The following is a 22,015-nucleotide window of genomic DNA, read 5'->3' on the forward strand; positions in this document are numbered from 1 at the left end:
ATATAATTCAGCCAGGCTCATGGAGGTGCTCAAGCCAGATGTAATAAACGGTGGGGTGGGTGGGGCTTTTATCTCTCAGCCGAAGGTGCTTTAAGAAGTTGGCTGTCTTCCTTACTGAGCCTGAGCAAATGAAAGGCAGAAGCCTGAGGCAAACAAAGCACTATGGACTTCTCCAGAGAAAAAAATGAAGAGGTTTTTCCCCACTCACAACCACCATGATTAGACTACACTACAGAACCCTGATCAAACTCCTACTTTGTTTAATAACAGGCGGACATATCTACAGTTTAGCCATGAATTATCTACTAATATCATTATATATAAAGCATAACTTCAAAAAACCTCATATGCTGACATAAATAACGACCTTTGACCTTGGGTTCCAGGATGTTGATGGACTACAACACCCATGAGCCTTGACTATTGACTAAACTGGCTGAGGATGATGGGGGCTGTAGTCCAGCAACATCCAGGGACCCAAGGTTGAAGAACACTGTGCTAGTTTGGGATAGTTCGAGTGATCTTGATGTAGTCCACAGCATCTGAAGAGCAGCATGTTGCCTATCTCTGGTGTAAGAGACAGGGTCTTTCTGGTGGTGGTGCCCATAATTTGGAACAGGCACCTGAGAAAATTGGCTTTCAATGGACGCCAAATGCTGTTTTAATGAAACAGACCTTCCCTGGGTTCACATTTTTATGCTTTTAAGTTAAGATTTGTCCAATGCTGATTTTGGTATCAATATTTGTGTTGCAGTTTTTTTGTGATGATGATGTTGTTGCTGTTGCTATTGTATATGTATTGTTCTTGCGAGCTGTCCTGAAGGAATTTTTAGGGAAATGCAATAAAAACACTATCTTTATCTCTCTCCTGCCCCTGCCCCCTCACAATGCCTATGACAGCAGTCTCTCACATCAAATGTAATCGTCCTGTAGAAGGGACTCTATGAATTGAAAACAGAGATATTGTATGTACCTTTGTTATCCATGAAAATATTTCAATAAAAAAACAAATGAAAAAATATATATATTAAGCATTGGCACTTTTGAGAACTAGTTTCTCCATTTTCCATTCTTTTTACAATTTGCATAAGGTAAGGTTACTAGACGTCCCCGTTTCTCGGGGACAGTCCCCGGATTTACACATCAGTCCCCATACAAAATCCACTGAAGTTGGAAAGTGTCCCCAGATTCATTGAAAAAAATCTGGTAACCTTAGCATAAGAGCCATTTCACATACGTGGCAGGGAACCTAGCTTTCTCAACAAGTCAACAGTCGACAGGAATCAGCACCCAATTCCAGCTGTATTGTATTGCATATTTCCAAATACTTATATTTTAAGGACTAGACCTGTGTAACATGTGACTAAGAGAAATGCTCAATAAGGGTGTGTTGGGTCGGTAGGTTTTTTCCTCTCGCCACATTTTGTGGTGATGTAACAACCAGAGGTTGTGTGGGGTAGAGAGAGATTATAAATAATGGAAGGCAACGCAGCAGGCATTCTTTGTCTTATGCTTCACAAAGTGGCATCTTAAACAGCCCGAGAGACTGTGTCAGGAAAGTAAATAGGAATTTGGCTTGTAATCTTCTAGAGGGTGCTAAAATGATATTAGCAAATAACTGGGGGGGGGGGGAGAACCCAATGTAATGCACACCCCTCTGTGTCAGAAAACGAACAAATTAACTGCTTTAATTAAAATGAGATCCGGTAGTGCTAAGCTGATTTTTGTTTTGGAAGACAGGGAAAAATAGCTTTATTCAAATGAGAAGCATCTAAGAATGAATGTACTTATACATGTTTTATGAAGTGTTGCCAGCTTAATGAGTAGGTTTTATATGCATAGGTTTTATATGCATAGGAGGGGTTAAAGGTCTATGTCATGTGTGATATGTCTCTGAATGTGCATGTTATACACGGCATGCTTTACTTAATGTTACTTTTAAACACATTCCTCATCAGATCATTGTTCCACCTATCTCAGTATGCTCTCACTGACCGGCAACAGCTATGCGAGGTTTCAGAAAGGACTCTGTCCCAGTCCAAACAGGAGGTGCCAGGGCAAAATGCCCACAAAAAAACACGGCCTGTTCCACTGAGCTAGGGAATTCTGGCATGTTCGTTAAGCATTCTTTATTTATCAGAAAGAGCCGTAATTCTGGCGTTTCGAAAAAGCGTGTGCAAAGACTCGCTTACATATTTATAAACGCATTGCATGTGTATTCCCCTCGGGAGTCATTCAGAAAAACCCAGAAGGGAGTTGGGGGTTTATTGTTATTAATAATTCAATTTATATTCTCCCCCGCCCCATGTTCCCCAAATAGCCCCGGGGGGGCATAATAGGACTGAGAAGGAATAACGGTGCCCCTTCATTTTTCAGGGGGGATATATTTTGGCAGATGCAGTTTTTTCTTCTTCTGGGGCCATCAGCATATTTATTTCCTGGCTGCAACCCTTTAGGGAAGCACTGTCGCTCTTGGGCAGAACACCTGCTTGGCATGCAGAAGGTCCAGGTTCTATCCCCAGCCATCTCCACAGAGGGCTGGGAGAAAGCCTGAAACCCTGGGGCTCTGCTTGCTAGTCAATGTGAACAATGGCTAGATGGAACAATGGCTCGACTCTGTTGTCAGCAAGCTTCCTGTTCCCTTTGCCTACTTTAGAAAGAGACCTCAGGGATTAAGAGAGCAGCTGGCAGGCAGGCAGGAACACTGGAAGAAAGTTCTTCCAGCTGCCTAGCACACAGGGAGCTGCACTATTTGCCATTCACAGGCTTTCTGGTTGCGTTGCATCAGCATCCCCTGGGGTGTTCGTGGAAGGCTGTGGTTTTTGCCGCCTGGAGTAGGCCCTGAGCTCCGCAGCCTGCTCATCCCATAATAGTGACATTTCATTATCATCACATGCCCATGCCAGCAGAAGAATTCCCACATGCTCGGCGCAAAGCTCGCTGCTGAAGGGAAACTCCGCTAAATTAATTTGAATCCACTAGGAAAAACACTTGCAGGCCCCTAATAATTCTCCATTTTTCTTTGAACAGAGACTGATGATAGCGCATTGAGCAGTAGAGCACAGAGAACGAGAGACCCCACAGCAAGCTTGAGACGTACAAGGTACAAAGCAATTGGAACAAAATGGAACTTATGTGCCAAAAGGCTGGCTTGCAAAACGGAACTGGCTTGCTAATTTGCCCAAGCATTGGTACCTGTGTAATCTATCATTGGCCCTGTAGCGTCCAGAGGAAAATCGTGTTGGCTGCTGCAGTGCATTCTGGGTGCAGCAAGTGTAAAGGATCAGGTTATTGGGCCACAATCCTCACACCACCCACTGTGAATTAACCCCAATTGAAACCAACAGGAATTCTTTAGTGGTTCAAGGTTTGCAGTGCTAATCAGAACCCCCCAGTTTTCCTCAGGTTCCCCGGCTGAATTCCATCTTGGAAAAGGATCCTCCTCCCTGAAGATCTTGTTTAACTTCTCTCAGACACACAACTACTGAAGACAAAAACAAAACAAAGGTCCATGTCCGCAAGGGGATCCTAAAACAATCTGGGGGCTGCCATGCCAGAGTTATCATTGGCAGAGCTCTTGTAAGTGTTAAGTCTACCTTATAAGAGATGCTTCTGTTCTGATTAGCTTTAGAAACAGACCAGAGTCACTGCTGCCATTGATATTTTCAAAAGCGAAAGCTAGTCATTGCTTCTTCCTTCTCGTAGCCTTTGGTGAACCCAGAGATTCATTTGTTGTTTGCAACTAGCTCAGGCCAAGCTAATTAAACCTGCCCAATGCCTCCTCTAGTCCATTTTCAGATTGTTACAAATGGTAAAGTGTGGCATCTTCCCACCCTGTGCTTTCTTGCTTAACCTTCGCCTCAAAGGAGAGTTCTGCGTTCTTGGAAGCTTGCTTATTATCTTGTGACATTTTCGTTGGCCCCAATGACAGTATTATGTTACTGCTGCTGTCCAAGCCTTATAATCATGTGTCAGGTGAAGTTATATAACACCTTGTGACCAATGAGAAGAAAACCCACTGCTATCCCCTTGCTATGGGCCATATTTTTTGCAGCTATATTTGCATGGGTGCTATGGCTGTCCTGTCATGAGTGTATGGAGCCTAGCTGAAAGCTTTCTTCCACCTCCTCCTCCACTGAGGCGAGGGATTCCCAATATGAGCAAAGTACTGGGAGAGAAACCATCATCAGAAATGAGGTAAACACATCTGCAGCTAAAACAAAAACCCCTTTAAGATAACCTGTGCCTATTCCAGCCATGTCTACACAGCAGTATCAGCAGCCACATTTACACCACACATTCAGAGGGCTATGATACCCCTGCAAACTGTCATGGCTTCCCCTCAAGGAATTCTGGGAGCTGTAGTTTGTTAAGCATGCTGAGAGTTGTAAGAAGGCCCCTATTCCTTTCACTAAGCTATAATTCTCAAGAGTTCCATGTGAAGAGGGATTGATTGTTAAAGCACTATGGGAATTGCAGCTCTCTAAGGGGAACATGAGCCTCCTAATCGTTCTCAGCACCCTTAACGAGCTACAGCTCCCAGAATTCCTTGGGGGAAGCCAGGGCTGCTTTAAGTGTACAGTGCAGATGAGGCCTAATTTAAAGCCATCTACTACTCCAACGGCTGACACTATTATTTTGTGACAGTTGAATTGTATCAGACAATTGCTTTAGTATCTTTTTTTTTTTAATCTAATCTTTCAATTTCATTGGGCTTTGGGCACCAATGCTGAGAAGGCAAGGGGAGTGGGTAGTTCCCTCTCCAATTTCTCAACAGTATACCATGCATAGTTGTAGAAAAAGCATCCATTTCATTCGAAAACATTAAGGGTTGGGGTGGAGAATTGGCTATGAGGCACTAAGTAGCAGCCCCACCCACCCCGTGATGTACTCCAACCCTTATTCAGCACATCAAGGTATCACAATTCTCCCACAACACCCTGTCCTGTTTTCCTTCATCAGCTTCAAATCTATTTAATTCTTCTGCATCCACTGATAAGTCTCCACTGTCTCTGTTGGACAGACATTTATCAAGGGAGCCAGGAGGTTCTTTCTTCTATAAATCTCATAAGCCACAAACAACACTTTGTCACAGAAACTCAGGAAAGACTTTGCAACCGTTATCTGGTCTCTTTGGCAACAGCTGAAGCAGAATCATAATCCGGTCTCCAGGGCACAGAAATTGGGGTGGGGGGGATAATGTTGTGTATTGACAACTTGACGGACAGTGGAGAGCATTTGGTTGTATCTGAACTAAGGACATGGTGGTTGTTACTGGGATGGCTGCTGAACGCCTAAAATGAGAAAAAGAGCCTTTAAAAAATGGTTGCGCCATTTGCCTATTATCTGCTAGGATTCTAGACTTGCATTTCCAATCCAGCCAGGATGCCTTGCTCCCCTGCCTGTCGGTTATACCTGAGGGTTGCTAATAGCATTTTCCCCACTCACACACCCCTGCAAGGGCCTTAAAAAGTGCTGATAATGGTAAAGCTACCCTCTTTTGCTGCTCTGGAGGGATGAAATATGGGCTGCATCAAGAAGCATAGCAGTTTGGCCATTTGGCTCCAACGGTCCCTTGGTGGGTAGAGGATCGAGTCAGTCACAGTGTATAGCGTCTTGGGCAAAATACTGGAAATCCAGATGCATAAGGTGAGTTGGTATCCTGTATTGGCTCAGGAGGCAAGTGATTCTGCAACAGGTCACTGATAACTAATGGGCCCACAATGGCCGAGATATTTGCTCCTGCGACCATCTCACGAGCTCCTTGCCTGGAAGCCTGATGCCAGAATTGAAGTCCCTGATTCCCTGTCCATCTCAATGGACTGGAAGTATGTTTCTGGTAAAGTCATCGTCTCTCTGGTAGGCCTCACTGCAAAACTCTGACTCTTGGCTCGGGTAATTCTCAGAGTCCTCCGGTTCCTTCTTATCACTGTTCCGCACAGCGGCCTCGAGGGCCTTCTGCTGGCGGTAGAAGTGGGAGAACTTGTTGAAGATGATGGTGATGGGCAACGCCACGACCAAAATCCCGCCCAGAATGCAGCCGGAAGCAGCCAGCTTGCCAGCCACAGTCACTGGAACAACATCTCCGTAGCCGACGGTGGTCATGCTCACTGTCCCCCACCACCAGCAGGCGGGGATGGTATCAAAGCCAACATCTTCTTCCTTTTCAGCTGTGTAGGCCACTCCGGAGAAAACGGACACCCCAACGGCCAAGTACAGGAGTAGGATTCCCACTTCTCTGTAGCTGTGCTGAAAAAGAGAATAGAAAAGATCGTGGGAATGGGCAGCAACAGTGTACAACTGGGAATAAAGAGATTCTTAGAGGGAAGGAAGGTCATGGGGACCTTCTTGACTTTTCTGCTCCCTGATGAGCTGGTTGGCTCCTTCCCCCCTCTTAAGACAGGGATATCCCTCTTTGTATCATGTGGGAACTCAGATAGCAAGTGTCACAAACCTACCTAGGGTGGAACTACAAGTTGCCTCAATCAATACAGTGGTACCTCGGGTTAAGAACTTAATTTGTTCTGGAGGTCCGTTCTTAACCTGAAACTGTTCTTAACCTGAAGCACCACTTTAGCTAATGGGGCCTCCTGCTGCCGTTGCGCCGCCAGAGCACGATTTCTGTTCTCATCCTGAAGCAAAGTTCTTAACCCGAGGTACTATTTCTGGGTAAGTGGAGTCTGTAACCTGAAGCGTCTGTAACCCGAGGTACCACTGTAGTCTTCTAATCCTGCACTTGCTAAGGGAGGGGTGGGGAATCTGTGGACTCCACCCGTCATTAGCCCCAGGCAGCACACCCACTGCTCAGCGATAATGGGAGACAGCTGTAGTCCAGCATCTGCCTGGGAGAGCACTGGAGCAGAAGAATCAGTGGACGGGAAGGGTTGTCATGGAATTCTACTCAATATTGATCCAGAGTAGATTCCAACGTATAGTTAGCAGAATTAAAACTTAAACACGTTGCAGGATTCTCAATAAATAGACCAGAGGCAATTGCATTTCATCCAGCAGAGCTTTACTGCTACTGAAGGCAAATGAGCATAATGGTCACAAATCTAATACATTCAGGATTGGCACTGTCCATAAGAAATCCAGTTGCAGCAGACTTAACTTAATATTACAATAACTTATAATAAGACTAAACCTTGGCACTATATACAGAACACCACACCAGAAGGAAAAGAGATAGAAAGAGAAAGTAATGTGTAAAAGATCATCTGGGAAAAGAGAATGTGTAAAAGATCATCTGGGAAAACATTGTTCTCAAATAAAACTAAATTTTGCAAGGTAAAGATCAGATAGATATGATAAATTATGTATTAGAAAGACAATAAGGATAAACAACACAGTTGAAACGAGAAAGAAGACAGAAGAAGCCGCACTGAGGTGGTGGGAAGTCACTTGTGTAGAAATATTGTTATTGTTTGGTTTTTATATGTGTACGATATATGTTAAAGAGTGAATGGAATGTGTATATGAATAACCAATTTAAAACTCAATAAAAATCAATTAAGAAAGAAAGAAAGAAAGAAAGAAAGAAAGAAAGAAAGAAAAGAAAACCCAGGCTCCTTCTGGCATGACCTTGACAGAAGAGATAAGAGAACCAGTTTAAACCAGCTGTACTCATCTTCTCTGAAGGAATCACCCAAACACCATGAACCTTCAGCTTGTTTCTTTCACACAGAGAAAATTCCAGAACCCTCTTGAATTAATTAGAATAGGAAAGATCTCTACACATCAGATCAATACTTTCTGTACCAAGAAATGCACACTGACAAGGGTTTAGTACCCCTCCCACTGTTTTGTCCCTACACTCCTGCCCTGAATTAATGTTGAGTGAAACACAGACCCTGGGAATGCAGATCTTGGGCTGTCTCCAGTACCATTAAATCAACCAACCAACCAACATCTTTCTTGGATGATTTTCAGAGCAGTGTGCAACACAGCGACATTATATTGATGCCTATGCCACAGCAGGCATAGGCATATGCCTACGGCAGGCAGTGGAAGACAGGAATGCCTGGCGTGCTCTGGTCCATGGGGGCACAAAGAGTCGGACATGACTAAACGACTAAACAACAACAATGCCACAGCCAATACCTCTGCGATCATCATCCTCAGATGATCCTCCCTCCTTTGTGTGCCCCTTCCATGAGAACCGGCCTTTGCAGTTGTGACTTCCTGCTTGTAGAATACTCACCCCAGAGAAGCTCGCCTGGTGCCATCATTATATATCTTTGTGTGCCAAGAAACAACTTTTTTTCCATCAGGCCTTTGGCTTTTAATGAGCTATGCTCTTTTTCCATGGGTGAGATGTTTTAATTTTGCTTTTAAAAAACCCAGAATTGTCTTTAAGATTGCTTTTTAAAGCTGGCTTTAACATACACATGTGGTTGTTGCCTTAAAACATTGCAAGGCGCTTTAAGCTGCTATGGCAAAAAAAGCAACCAATAACTTTAATAAATACTCGTTAAAATACTAATAATATGAGACTTAAAGAGCTTGCAATGCAGACACAGTTAGGTATGCTCGTACTGTATCCAATTTAGAATCATAGAATCATAGAGTTGGAAGAGACCACAAGGGCCATCGAGTCCAACCCCCTGCCAAGCAGGAAACACCATCAGAGCACTCCTGACATATGGTTGTCAAGCCTCTGCTTAAAGACCTCCAAAGAAGGGGACTCCACCACACTCCTTGGCAGCAAATTCCACTGTCGAACAGCTCTTACTGTCAGGAAGTTCTTCCTAATGTTTAGGTGGAATCTTCTTTCTTGTACTTTGGATCCATTGCTCCGTGTCCGCTTCTCTGGAGCAGCAGAAAACAACCTTTCTCCCTCCTCTATGTGACATCCTTTTATATATTTGAACATGGCTATCATATCACCTCTTAACCTCCTCTTCTCCAGGCTAAACATGCCCAGCTCCCTTAGCCGTTCCTCATAAGGCATCGTTTCCAGGCCTTTGACCATTTTGGTTGCAAATTTGCAACCTCTTAACACTTCACAGCTGCAACATTTGAAATAGCTTGTTACATGTTTGTTTTTTCTTGTACACTTGTGCAGCACAGAATCATTATATTAAAATAATATGCTCTCATTTCTCCCACCCTCTCAATTCATAATGGGGTAGGGTGGGAGAGCCATTTGTACTGCAGAGAGATCAATTAAAGTGCAAGCAGGTGACTTTTGCTGTGATTCGAACTGTTTGTAGAACGCCTCATTTTGCAGAATAATCCTACACCCATTTACCTGGGAGTAAACACGGGTGGCACTGTGGTCTAAACCACAGAGCCTAGGGCTTGCCGATCAGAAGGTTGGTGGTTCAAATCCCCGCGATGGGGTGAGCTCCCATTGCTCGGTCCCTGCTCCTGCCCACCTAGCAGTTTGAAAGCACGTCAAAGTGCAAGTAGATAAATAGGTACTGCTCCAGCGGGAAGGTAAACGGCATTTCCGTGCGCTGCTCTGGTTCGCCAGAAGTGGCTTAGTCATGCTGGCCACATGACCCGGAAGCTGTATGCCGGCTCCCTCGGCCAATAAAGCAAGATGAGCGCCGCAACCCCAGAGTCAGTCACGACTGGACCTAATGGTCAGGGGTCCCTTTACCCTTTACCTTAAACCCTACTGAACTCAGTATGCCTTACTTCTGAGAGTCACTCCCAGGAGTGTGCTAAACCTGTTACTGACTGGTGAGATTCATGGCTCTCTTACTTTATGAAGGATTGAAGCCTTGGAAGGAGGTGCTAAAAACACATAAACACCCTTGCTCCCCAGTGTCACCAGCTTAGTATCTGTTTATCTAGGGTCCAGGTGCCTTCCTGGATCAATATGCTTCTTAACAGCTCTCAGAATAAGAATCAAGATGCTTTGCTGACCACCACCCCTCCTGTGACTAATGCATATGGAGCCTCAAGGGTCAGGCAGCCTTCGCTGCCCCTGGTGTTTCTCCAGCTCCCAGCGCAGCTTCTCTGAAGGGCAAAACATGGAGCCATCAAGAATCTGCCTGGTGCTGCCGGCCTGCCTCTCAGGATGTAGACGGTGCTGGACTCCAGATTGGCACCACTGCCAGCCGTATGTTGGGCAAGTCCCTGGTTTGCATTCACCCGAGACAAACACCCATCTGGTGTCTGCAATGTTTGGCAGGGAGGAGATTGATTTCCTGATGGCAAATAAATATCTGTCACTCTCCTCCCTTTCGCAGAGTGCAGAGCAGGGACTTGAAAAGGGGAGGGGGAGGCTCACGCGATGCCAGAAGACATGTCTGATTGTGGTGCCAACTCAGCCACAGGGAAGATCAAGGAGGTTGCTGGTGCGAGGGGCGTCAAGCAGGATTGGGTCTATTCAATTTTACAGAAGGGTAGATGGGCAAATAATAATAATAATAATAAATCCCCAGTTGCTGAAAGGCTTGTGACAGTAGAAGCTGCATTTTACCAAAGCTCCTCCTTTTTCCAAATTGGTTTTGGCAATCCTAGTGGATGACTATGTTGGCATAACAGAGAGGGGTAATATCCAGTGCCAAATCTCAGAGAAGGGGTCAAAATGGAGCATTTCCAGTTTCTGAGTCAAGCTGGGACTGCCATACTTATCTCTCTCTCTCTCTCACACACACACACACACATCCCTTTCAATTATGTGTGTTAATATTTTTATAATGGGTTTTTTATACTTGTAAACTGCTTAGAAGCCACCTTGGCAATTAAGCGGTACATGAATTAATAAATAATAATTATATCCAGCTAATGAATCCTAACAGTGCAAGGATTGACACTTGCGCAACAGAAATTACCCCACTCCTCCCACCACAATTGGTTTGGCAAACTTGAAGAGGGCATGGAAGCTCCATTGTGCAAGTGTAAATCATTGTGCTGCCAGGATGTATCTGATTGATCCCACCTAATAATAATAAAACACCAATGTCAACAGTCTTTAACTTGCAGAAATGTATCAGATGAAGTTCTCCTTTTTAGAGACATGATTATAGGCATGACTGAAGCCTTGTCAGCTAGCAAACCTACCTTCTTGGATAGCAAAAGATGTTCAGGGATGGACGGGGGGCGGGGCTGCTCATTCAACTAAGCAGTTTCACTGGTGGAAGCGAACACAAAGGCTCCCTCTAGCATAGCAGGGCTTCCCCCCTGCTCTCCCCCTCCCATCAGCTTGGGGGGTTGGGGAAAAACGCAGCTCCCTTAAACTACAGCTCCCAGAATTATTTAGGGAGAGCCATGACTGTTTAAAGTGGCATCATAGTGCTTTAAAAATATGGTACAAATGTGGTCAAGGTTGAAGGGTGGCCATAGGGTGGGCAGCCTTAAAATGTTTCCTGTGGGCATCTTTTGTGAAGGGCAAGAGTCCTCCCCTCTCAATCCTCAGGCAGGATCTTTGAGAACTCAAATCCACTTGTCAAAGGCCTTTGCATCAGACTTTATATGTTGGCAATTCTCCTCTAGCACACCCCTCTTATGTCTTCAAAATGGAGCCGAAGAAATGGATTGTGCTGCTCAGTATTTGCTCTACGGCACAAGGAAGGATCACAACCGACCGGCTGACTACAGCTGGAACTGCTGCTTACACTGAATGACCCATGTGTCGCTGTCAAAAGATGACGAGTCCATCCGTCAACGTCAGGGACGCGTGTTTTTCGCTCAGGCGTGTCAGGTGGGGGAATGGAAGTCCCTCTTGCCATCGCCAAGCAGAAGAAGCAGCGAGGAGGACTAACCCAGAGTCACGTGACATGAGCAGAACAAGATCTGTCAGAGCTGGTTATTTATAGCAGGGACACAATTGACAGACAGGCTGGGACAACAGCATAGTGACAGTCAGGCTCAAAATGAAACTGTCAAAATAGAGAGAGAGAGAGAGAGAGAGAGAGAGAGAGAGGGGCAGCTGATCCAAGTGCAACCCAGCCAGAAATGTGGAGCAACCAAAGATGCTGTGTGAATGAGTGTGTGAAGGAGTGGGGGAGCAGAGAGCGTGAAAATGCTTGGGGAGAAAACTAAGTTAGGGAATAAGAACTTCATCCTACCAGCAAGGAAGGTGGTAGCTCATAAAAAGGAAAAACTAGACAAAGATATCTGGGTGAAATTTACACTTGGAGATAATGGGTCCCAGGTTTCTGGATCAATAACACATTTTCATCTTCTTATAGCAGCCATTACTTTTACTTCTGTCCTCTCGCTTTGCTGGCTGCGTGAGCAGGGGAGTCAGCAGGGAGAAGCAATAAAACAAACTACGCTTACAGCACAAAGCAGTGATGAGAAATATACTTCCAAACAGGAGCTCCACTTACGCTGTGTCTCCTCCTTGTTGCACCATCACTACCTTCCTGTCCCTTGGTCCCAATGTCCCAAAATAGGCTGTTTCCTGCTTCCAGCGCTCATGCTTGATTTGTATCAAGGCTCCCCGCCTTCTTTAAGAACTAGGGTCCAACTTGGTCAGGTATGTTACATTTGACCACTAAATATAAAACACCCCCAGGGTGGATGACCCGGATATACAACAATGAAGTAAACTTCAAGGTAAAACACTGAATAAAACTGGAAGCAGGTAAACCTTTCAGAAACAGCAGTGTTCATTTCATGCCTAAATGACAGCAATATAAGCATCCTCCTCCTTGGGGAGAGAACTTCATAACCAGGTTTCTGCAACCAAGAAGGGATGATCATGGGTCTGGAAACCAAGCCTTATGAGAAACGATTGAGGGAGATGGGTATGTTAAGCCTGGATTAGAGGTCGCTACCAGAGAAGAATGGAAAACCAAGCTGATGGACTATGCCGAGATGGCAAAGCTGACTGGAAAACGCAGAAACCAAGAGGATAAAAACTTTATAAAAGAATGGGGAAATTTATAAGTTACCTAGGAGACCACTGTAAGCAGATGGAAACAAGAGCAGGATTTTGACTCACTTGTGGTAAAAAAAATACTATGGACAATATGGTTTGATATAAAAATTGGAGTACAGTGGTACCTCGGGTTAAATACGCTTCAGGTTACAGACTCCGCTAACTCAGAAATAGTGCTTCAGGTTAAGAACTTTGCTTCAGGATGAGAACAGAAATCGTGCTCCGGCGGCGCAGCAGCAGCGGGAGGCCCCATTAGCTAAAGTGGTGCTTCAGGTTAAGAACAGTTTCAGGTTAAGAACGGACCTCCGGAACGAATTAAGTACTTAACCCGAGGTACCACTGTACGCATGAATATGCAGTTGCAGATCCTTAAAATGACACCCCATGGAGGGAATGGGGGGAAGTCTCGCGATTTGGAGAATCTCTCTATACAGATATGTTTTTACTAATTTGTGTTTATTTGTACTTTGTATTTGTAAAACCAATAAAAATGATTTTTTTTAAAAAAGCCTGGTTTAGAGGAGACTGAGAGGAGATTTGATAGCCATCTTCAAATATCTCAAGGGCATCACATGGAAGATGGAGCAAGCTTGTTTTCTCCTGCTCTGCGAAGTAGGTCCCAAACCAATGGATTCAAGTTACAAGAAAGGAGATTCCGACTAAACATCAGGAAGAACTTTCTGACAGTAACAGCTTTTCGGCAGTGGAACGGTCTCCCTTGGGAGGTTGTGGACTCTCCTTCCCTGGAGGTTTTTAAGCAGAGGTTGGATGGCTGTCTGTCATGGATGCTTTAGCTGAGAGTCCTGCATTGCACGGGGTCAGACTAGATAAGTTTGACATCAATACCAGGAAAGGTCCTGGAACAGATAATTCAACCGTCGGGTCTGCAAGCACTTGTATCACAGTATTTTATGTATCACAGTATTTTAATATTCTTTTGGAAGCCACCCAGAGTGGCTGGGGAAACCCAGCCAGATGGGCGGGGTATAAATAATAAATTATTATTATTATTATTATTATTATTATTATTATTATTATTAAAAAGAATGTTGTGATTACTAAGACCCAGCTGGGTTTCTCCAAAACAAGTTATGCCAGACAAATCTCATTTCTTTTTTTAACAGTGTTATAAGTTTGGTGGATCGGGGGAACTCTGTGAACATAGTGTCTCTTGATTTCAGGAAGGCTTTTGGCAAAGGTCCCCCATGATATTCTTGCAAGGAAGCTGGTTGAACGAAGTAACCATTAGGTATATTTGTAGCTGGTTGACTGACTGAACCCAATGAGTACTCATTAACAGTTCCTCGTCACCCTGGAAAAAAATGACAAGCAGGGTGGCCACAGGGTTCTGTCCTGGGCCCATTGTTGTTCAACGTCTTTATAAACAACTTGGATGAAGGAATTGAAGGGGTGCTCATAAAATCTGCAGATGACACCAAACTGGGAAGGTTAGCTAATGCTGCAGAAGACAGAATCAGGATTCGAAATGACCTTAGCTGCTAATGCTATTCTACGCTGCATCAACAGAAATAGAGTGTCTGGATCAAAGGAAGTAACAGTACCACTCTATTCTGCCTTGGTCAGACCACACCTGGAATACTTTGTCCAGTTCTGGGGAGAGACCACAATTTTTAAGAAGGATGTTGACAAGCTGGAATGTGTGCAGAGGAGGGCAACCAAGATGATCGAAGGTCTGGATCCTGGCAAACCCATCAGGACCCTTCAGCTGTGTAAATTTCTGCAGCAAATTCACTACATAAAAGCATGCTCTTCACTACATAATATCTTAGGAGGAGGGTTGCCTTACCCCATATATATTGGCCCACTCAACCACTTCAGTCTGGGAATTGACACTTTTACAAGTGCCACATAATGTTCCTTCCTGATCCTTCAGTGTGGCAGCACCTAAGCTTTGGAACTCCCTGCCCATTTATATTAACCGGGCACCTTCACTGTACTGCTTTCAGCACCTGCTAAAAACTTTTTGGTGTAAGCAAGCACACCCAGATACCCATTTGACATATATTTTTATATGTAACCCTATTTTACGATGCATGTTTCTAAAACAGCTGACTTCATACATTTTGTGGGGGAGGAATAAGTAAACTTGTTTTTAGCATGATTGTATTGGTCATTTTAATGGAAATTTTATGCAAACAGTTTAGAGGTTTCGATGATTAAGTGGTATAGATAAAGCCTGCTGAATAAATACATACATATCCCTTGGCCCTATGCTTGGTGAGGTCACTTTTGGGCCGCTCCCTGCAAGGCTGAAACTGAACGATTCATCTTCTTGCAGAAGGAGAGTCTTGCCTGTTCTCATTATAATATGAGAGGCCCTTTGAGAACCAGAGTAGAAAACCCCAGCAGAAACCACAGATAAACACCCGCTACACTACAGGAGATCCCATCATGCAGATGCAACCAGCCAGCCTGAAAACTCCTTCTGGTGTCAGACAAATGCCAGCTCTTGCAGGTCAGCCTAAGGCTGGCTGGCAGGAGGATCACAAATTATAAAGAGCTATGCTCCACTGAGCAAAGAAAACATCCTAGGGTATCGCCTGGAAATTTCAAGGGGTTCGCAATTAGGCCAGATGGTTTAGGACAGCAAACATGGTATTTTTCTTCCTTTCCAAAATCCAAATTTTGCACCAGAGAAGTAAATGTCTGAATGTAAGGAACAGGAACAAGAAAAAATAATAATACTTGGATATGTGTTACTTAGTTCAAAGGCTTTGAAACCACCTCTGTGAAACATCAGGAGGCTTTGCAGAACACAGAAGCCCAACCTTGTCTATTTACACTTATTTATCTAACAGACTTACTAGTCACATTTTGAAATGCAGTATTTTGCTAAGGCAGCATATGGTATCTGATAAAAAGAGTTATAAAACACATGTAGAGCATTAAAACAGTAAAAGCGACAGATCAGCAGCACACAGGAAGCACACAATCTGTTCCCAATTGAAAGATGTGGGGATTTCTTATGGGGTGGAGTTCCATAAATGTGGGGCTGCCACCAAAAAGTTCCTGACTCCTAGCCTAGCCTTCCTTCCTGGCTGACATACAAGCAAGGTCTTACCAGCTGCTTTTAGTGCTCTGGCAGGTTCATATGGGTACTGGAAGCCTTTTAAGCAACTGGGCCTCCAATTGTTCAAAGTGGGACATGGGTCTAAACCACTGAGCCTCTTGGGCTTGCCAATCAGAAGGTCAGCGGTTCGAATCCACGCAACAGGGTGAGCTCCCGTTTCTCTGTCCCAGCTCCTGCCAACCTAGCAGTTTTAAAACATACCAGTGCAAGTAGATAAATAGGTACCACTGTAACAGGAAGGTAAATGGTGTTTCCGTGCGCTCTGGCTTCCATCACGGTGTTCCGTTGCACCAGAAACGGCTTAGTCATGCTCGCCACTTGACCCGGAAAGCTGTCTGTAGACAAACGGCAGCACCCTCAGCCTGAAGTGAGATGAGTGCTGCACCCCATAGCTGGCTTTGACTGGACTTAACCATCCAGGGGTCCTTTACCTTATCTTTACTTTTTACCTGTTTAGAGTTTTAAAGGTCAGGACCAACACTTGGGATGGGATTTGACTAACCAGGCCCGCCAACAGAAGCCCTGAAAAAGGACTTCCTCCTGTTCATTGCAGCTTTCCCCTCACTCCTTCTCCATGTGCCGTGCTAGGGGTGGGGTCCGAAGAATTTCAGAACAGCGCATGGGCAGAGAAAGGAGCGGTTTATCCATTATGACCATGGAGAGAAAGATAACCCTCCCCCCCACACCACTTTCCCAGTAAGAATCCCATTGTGCCCATTAATTCTTCAAGGAAAACATAGAACAAGATATGCATCTGCATACTATGAACTGAAACCAATGTCCACTTTGGGCCCCGAGAACCTTCAACATCCCAGGAAGCCAAAGCCACCCCCATGACAGGCTTACCTTCAAGGTGGCTCCTAAGGACCTCAGGCCCGTCGAATGCCTCGCCAGCTTCAGCACCCGGAATATCCTCATGAGGCGAAACACCTGCACCACCTTGCTCACGTTGCCCAGCTCCGAGTCGCTCCCCGCGGTCACTTCCACCAGAAGGCTGAAGTAGAAAGGCAGCACTGAGACTATGTCAATCAGGTTCAAGGGGTGCTTGAAGAACTTCCTCAAGTTTGGCGCCAGCAGCAAACGGGCCGTCACTTCAAAGGTGAACCAGGAGATGCAAAAGTACTCCAGGTTCTCCAGCACCGTGTCGTCCTTCAGGATGCCTTCCTCGTCGGGCTCCTGGTACTCCGGCATGCTGTGGATGCACATGCTCGCGATGGAGGCCAACACAACGCTGATGGACACAAAGCTGAAGAGCTTGCTTGGGATGGAGTAGCCCGGGTTCTCCATGGTGAGCCAGAGGCGCTTGCGCACATTACCGCAGCGCAGGGTGCTGTAGCGAAGCAGGTCGTGGTTGAAATCTGAGATCTCGTCTGGAGACATGTCCACACTGCTGACCTCGCTTTCTTCATCCCAGTTGTGGTGGCGGCTCTCCAGCTTCCGCTCATGGTAGCGGTAGCTGCAGCAGGAGTCCAGGAAGAACTCGTTGATGCCCCAGTACTCAATCTCTTGGCAAAAGGAGAAGACGCACAGCTCGTCCATCACATGCAGCTTGCCCGTCTGGTAGAAGTGGAGCACATAAAGGAAGAAGCCTGGGTTGCGGTCAAAGTAGAATTCCCGGGCACTCACGTCATAGTCGTCACACAGCTGCAAGATGGACTCTTCCGAGTCGCAGGAGAGCAAGCGCCCAAGGCGAGTGTCAGGGAACTTGGAGAGGGCGCTCGAGCTCAGCCTTCTTCTCAGGCCCCCAACATTGATGTTGATGACCTCATCCTCAAAATTGGGATCCCAATAGTTTAAGGTCTTGTTGACCATGATCAGCAGAGCTGGGGCTAATCTGGCCTATATACAAGACAGTCAGAGAGAGAGAGAGAGAGAGAGAGAGAGAGAGAGAGAGAGAGAGATATTTTATATAAGACACTGAGTTTCTGCTCGAGGACAGCAGCAATCTAAAGCATATTTTGTAGTGAGTTAGAATACCCCATGCCTTGTTTGCTTTAGCAATTTGCCCTAGGTCAAGGGAGGAGAACCTGTTGCACTCTGACGGCCACTGACTTTAGGCAAGTCAGTTTGTGAAATTCATTAAAAACCTGTTTCGCCTTTGTCTTCCCTCCTTGATTCTCATTCTTATTAGTTGGCTTAAACATAACTTCAGACTTTACTGTCCCATTTCTTGGGGATAGGAATGATTGATGTTCTCCACTTTGTTCACATAAAACATGAGCCCTCTCAATGTCTTCATGGATATGCAGTGCGTATTGGGGGTGCTGGCACATGCCCACTGTCCCTGCCCCCAGAGTGGTCATGCATGCTAGGCACCCACTCCACCCCTATCTTTCCATATCGAACTAGATGTGCTTAGAAGCCTCCTTCACACCTTCCTGGCCAATGCAAGAAGGTTGAGGGTGCAGCGGACAGAGACAGGAAAGTTGACAGCAGGGTCTCCTCACCTTAAACACCTTGGGTGGAAGTCAATGGTCCACTCTTCCAATTATTCCATCTGCCCATGCCTTGCAGCTTGCCAGACGGAATGATCCCACCCACATCCCTTGCACACTGTTCTGTGAGTTCTCCTGACTTCCCCAAACCAATCTTGAGGGGGGGCAGTGGGAGGAAAGGAGAGGAGAGAAGAGAGGAGAGGGAGCCCTGTTGTGCAACCAGAAGTTCTTGAGCAGGGCTTCCATTGACAGAGCTTTAGGTCCACATACATTCTTCTGAATGCATGAATAAGACAATAGTCTAGCTATTACAAACATATAAATAATGTCTTGCTAATTCATTGGCAGACACCTTGCAAACCATAAGAAGAGTATCACGTCCAACTCCAGCTTATTGTGTCCTATTTGCTTTATCTTACCCCTTATCTTTAACCAATAGTCTCTTGCTTTGGACAATTTCTCCACACACAGATATAGTTTCTGCCATCCTTTCGATATTTCCAGCATACCTTGGTAAATGTACCGCATTATTTGGCAACGTGTCATCATTTCAATACCATTCTCTTGCTAATTCATTTACGGAGAGAAATAAATTGCTCTCAGGTACCAGGTACTCACAGCAGGTATCGAACAGTAAGGAAATGCCTACGTCATGTTCCCGTTCCATCATCTATTGCTTAACTTGTTCTTCCTCACACACACAAAAACACCTAAGATGATTTTATAAATCTTTGACAGAATGTGTGTTGCATTTTCAATCTGATGGCGTTTTTCCCTCTTCCAAAAATCAGTACATTCCTGCAACTGGGATCCATTTCAATATAGGTCTAAGGGAAACTAATTCACTCAGTGCATACCGTTTTTAACAAACTGCATTGAGATAACAAAATGACACGGTCGAGTGGTTGTTATCCTGCATTTTCCACTGTGGTTTTCTGTTCACCAGGGGAAAGGGCTGCCGGTCAGTGGTAGAGCATCTACTTTTCATGGAGAAGGTCCCAGGATCAGTCTCTGGTATCTCTGGGAATGCCCCATCTGAAATTCTGGAGAGCCTCTTCCAATCAGTGTAGATACTGCAAACCAAGATGGACCAATGGTCTGACAGCTCCCTCCCATGTCACTCTTCTTACTGTGAAAAGTCGGGGTCGTTGTTGTTGGGGAGAGCAGACTTCTGGCCCCAGAGTGCTATTTAGTCATTGCTATTTATTGCGATGTGGGACGCGGATGGCACTGTGGGTTAAACCACAGAACCTAGGACTTGCCGATCAGAAGGTCGGCAGTTCGAATCCCCGTGACGGGGTGGGCTCCCGTTGCTCGGTCCCTGCTCCTGCCAACCTAGCAGTTTGAAAGCACGTCAAAGTGCAAGTAGATAAATAGGGACCGCTCCGGCAGGAAGGTAAACGGCGTTTCCGTGCGCTGCTCTGGTTCACCAGAAGCAGCTTAGTCATGCTGGCCACATGACCCGGAAGCTGTCTGTGGACAAACGCCGGCTCCCTCGGCCTATAGAGCAAGATGAGCGTGCAACCCCAGAGTCGGTCACGACTGGACCTAATGGTCAGGGGTCCCTTTACCTTTACCTTATTTATTGCGATGCACCCTCATGCACTATGATAAGTTCTAAGATGCCCTCTTGTTGCACTAAGACCAATGAGAGAAATGTGCAAAAGTGTGGCAGTCTGGAAGCATCTCAACTATTCAAACCAAGATGAATAATCCGTTTCTATGGTACATGCGCCATTCATCTGTATGCCCAAACCAGATGACCTCGCCCAAGAGAGGGGAGGCTGTGTAACGTGCCAACAACTATAGCTTTGAACATGTACTGAATTTCTCGTGGATGGAAACAGTCTGTAGCTCACATCATCCAACACATTGTCTTTGTCATCAGGCAGCACTAACTCAAACAGGTTCCGATAAGCAAGTCAAAACTGAGCCTTCTCATCCATCACACTCCAGCTCCGTATTCAAAATAGCAGCTCCTAAACTGAGCAAAGTACAAGCAATTTTGTCTGTAAAGGAGGTGGCAAAACTCGACGCAGCAGGCAAAGGATGACTCACCCGCAAAGTAAGCGGCAACCCAGAATCACCTCACCGTAAGCTGCGCTGAGCCACCCCTCCAGATGGTATTTTGCACAGTCAAGGGGAGCAGAGAAGAAAACATTCCTTCTGTGATGCCACCCATCTTTTGGAGAACATCTATGGAATCAAACAGGCTCAGCACAAGATGAGCGTTGACTGGGACAGCCATTTTCCCCCCTCTCCACCACCAGTTACTCAGCTTTTATGTGAAGAAAACAGGCGTCTGCCTACATAGCAAGAAGGAGAATCATTTACACCATTGCTCACCTTCATCCTAATGACAACCTGACTCATCCAGAGACCAGACAATGCAAGGAAACCTGGTCCCCCAAATTCCACAATATGCACATTCTAGCTTGCTTCTCACAGCATGTAGAATTCTCAAAGCACATAGCATTAGCAAGTAACAACATTGTGACAGCTGCAGGGCAGAATGGTCCGTAAGTTGTTTTAAACTGTTTTTAATACTGTGTTTTAATGTGATAGCCTGCCTTGGGACCCTAGGGCAAAAAGCAGGTAATAAATTAGAAATAACAGCAGCAACAACAACAACAACAACAGTGGTGAGCAGAGTCAAAGTAAATGTACACATATCCCATTCAATTCCATCCATGCACAAAACCCATTCAAACACAAACACACAAACTTTCCCTGCAGCCAGTACAGAAATAGATTGAGCAGGCAAAGACTAAGTTACTAGCGCAGATCACAACAATATCAAAATTCAATATCAAAATCAGTTAAACCAGTTCACAATCAGAAGCACAGGGCAGGATACATATATACACACTTATACAAATACCCATACATACATATATGAGATATGTGAAAAGGCTATTGTAAAGAGGAGCAATTTTGGCATACAACAAAGGCTACACAATTAGGGTGTCAGATACACCTCTGTGGAGACGGAATTCCATAGGCTTTTCTGCCTCCCCAAACTTCCAAGGGTGGTAGAATTACCTAGAGAGCCCCCCCTCTGTTAAAGACCCAAGAGGGTTTCTGGGAAGAAAGTGGTCTTTCAAATATTCTTAAATTCTGGGCTGTCACCTGCAATAAAGTTACTGTATTAGAAGCTGTTCCAAACTCTTCTTTCAACTCCTTGGACAAAAGAGTACCCCTGAAAGAACTAAAGGTAAAAACCAAAATATAACAGAGAAAACCAGTATCTACTGTTAATGTCCTGAATTCATTACAGAAAAGAACTTGCACTAGATTTGTTGGGGTTGTTCCCAGTTCTACAAAAAACCCACAACCCTCTGCTTCTTCCAAGTTTCTCTGCTTGCTTCAAGATTAAGCTCAGAGGATGGAAGTTCCAACTCCTACAGCAGACCTGCCCAAACTCATGAAAATGCTGCCTTTTCAACAACTGTTATGTTGTTGGAAAGGGGTCATAGTTCAGTAGCAGAATACGTACTTTCCATAGAGAAGGTTCCTGGAGCAACCCCGGGAACTTCCAGCTAAAAGGAGAAGGGAGAAGGTAACGAGAAAGACATTGGCCTGAGACCCAGTGTAGGAAACTACATTATACACAGTCAGATCACTGGTTCATCTAGCTCAGTACTGTCT

At 45.2% G+C, this 22,015-nt stretch overlaps 1 protein-coding gene across 6 annotated transcripts in view; it reads right to left on the reverse strand.

Annotated features, from left to right (window-relative positions):
• KCNS1 (potassium voltage-gated channel modifier subfamily S member 1) overlaps positions 1-22,015 on the reverse strand; it is a 71,869-nt gene that overhangs the window by 28,061 nt on the left and 21,793 nt on the right. For 3 of the 6 annotated variants that reach the window (XM_081011371.1, XM_081011372.1, XM_081011370.1), the window contains 2 exons: positions 16,779-17,771; positions 233-6,249 (listed from right to left, as the gene is read on the reverse strand). In XM_081011371.1, coding sequence (XP_080867497.1) covers positions 5,815-6,249; positions 16,779-17,744 — 1,401 coding nt within the window. In that variant the 5' untranslated portion in view covers positions 17,745-17,771 and the 3' untranslated portion in view covers positions 233-5,814. Of the gene's footprint in view, positions 1-232; positions 6,250-16,778; positions 17,772-22,015 lie in introns of those variants that run through there. The other 3 variants (XR_013987929.1, XR_013987930.1, XR_013987931.1) reach the window with 2 other exon arrangements.

The sequence above is a fragment of the Podarcis pityusensis genome, assembly GCF_964106645.2.
Source record: "Podarcis pityusensis genome assembly, chromosome: 6".
NCBI lineage: Eukaryota > Metazoa > Chordata > Lepidosauria > Squamata > Lacertidae > Podarcis > Podarcis pityusensis.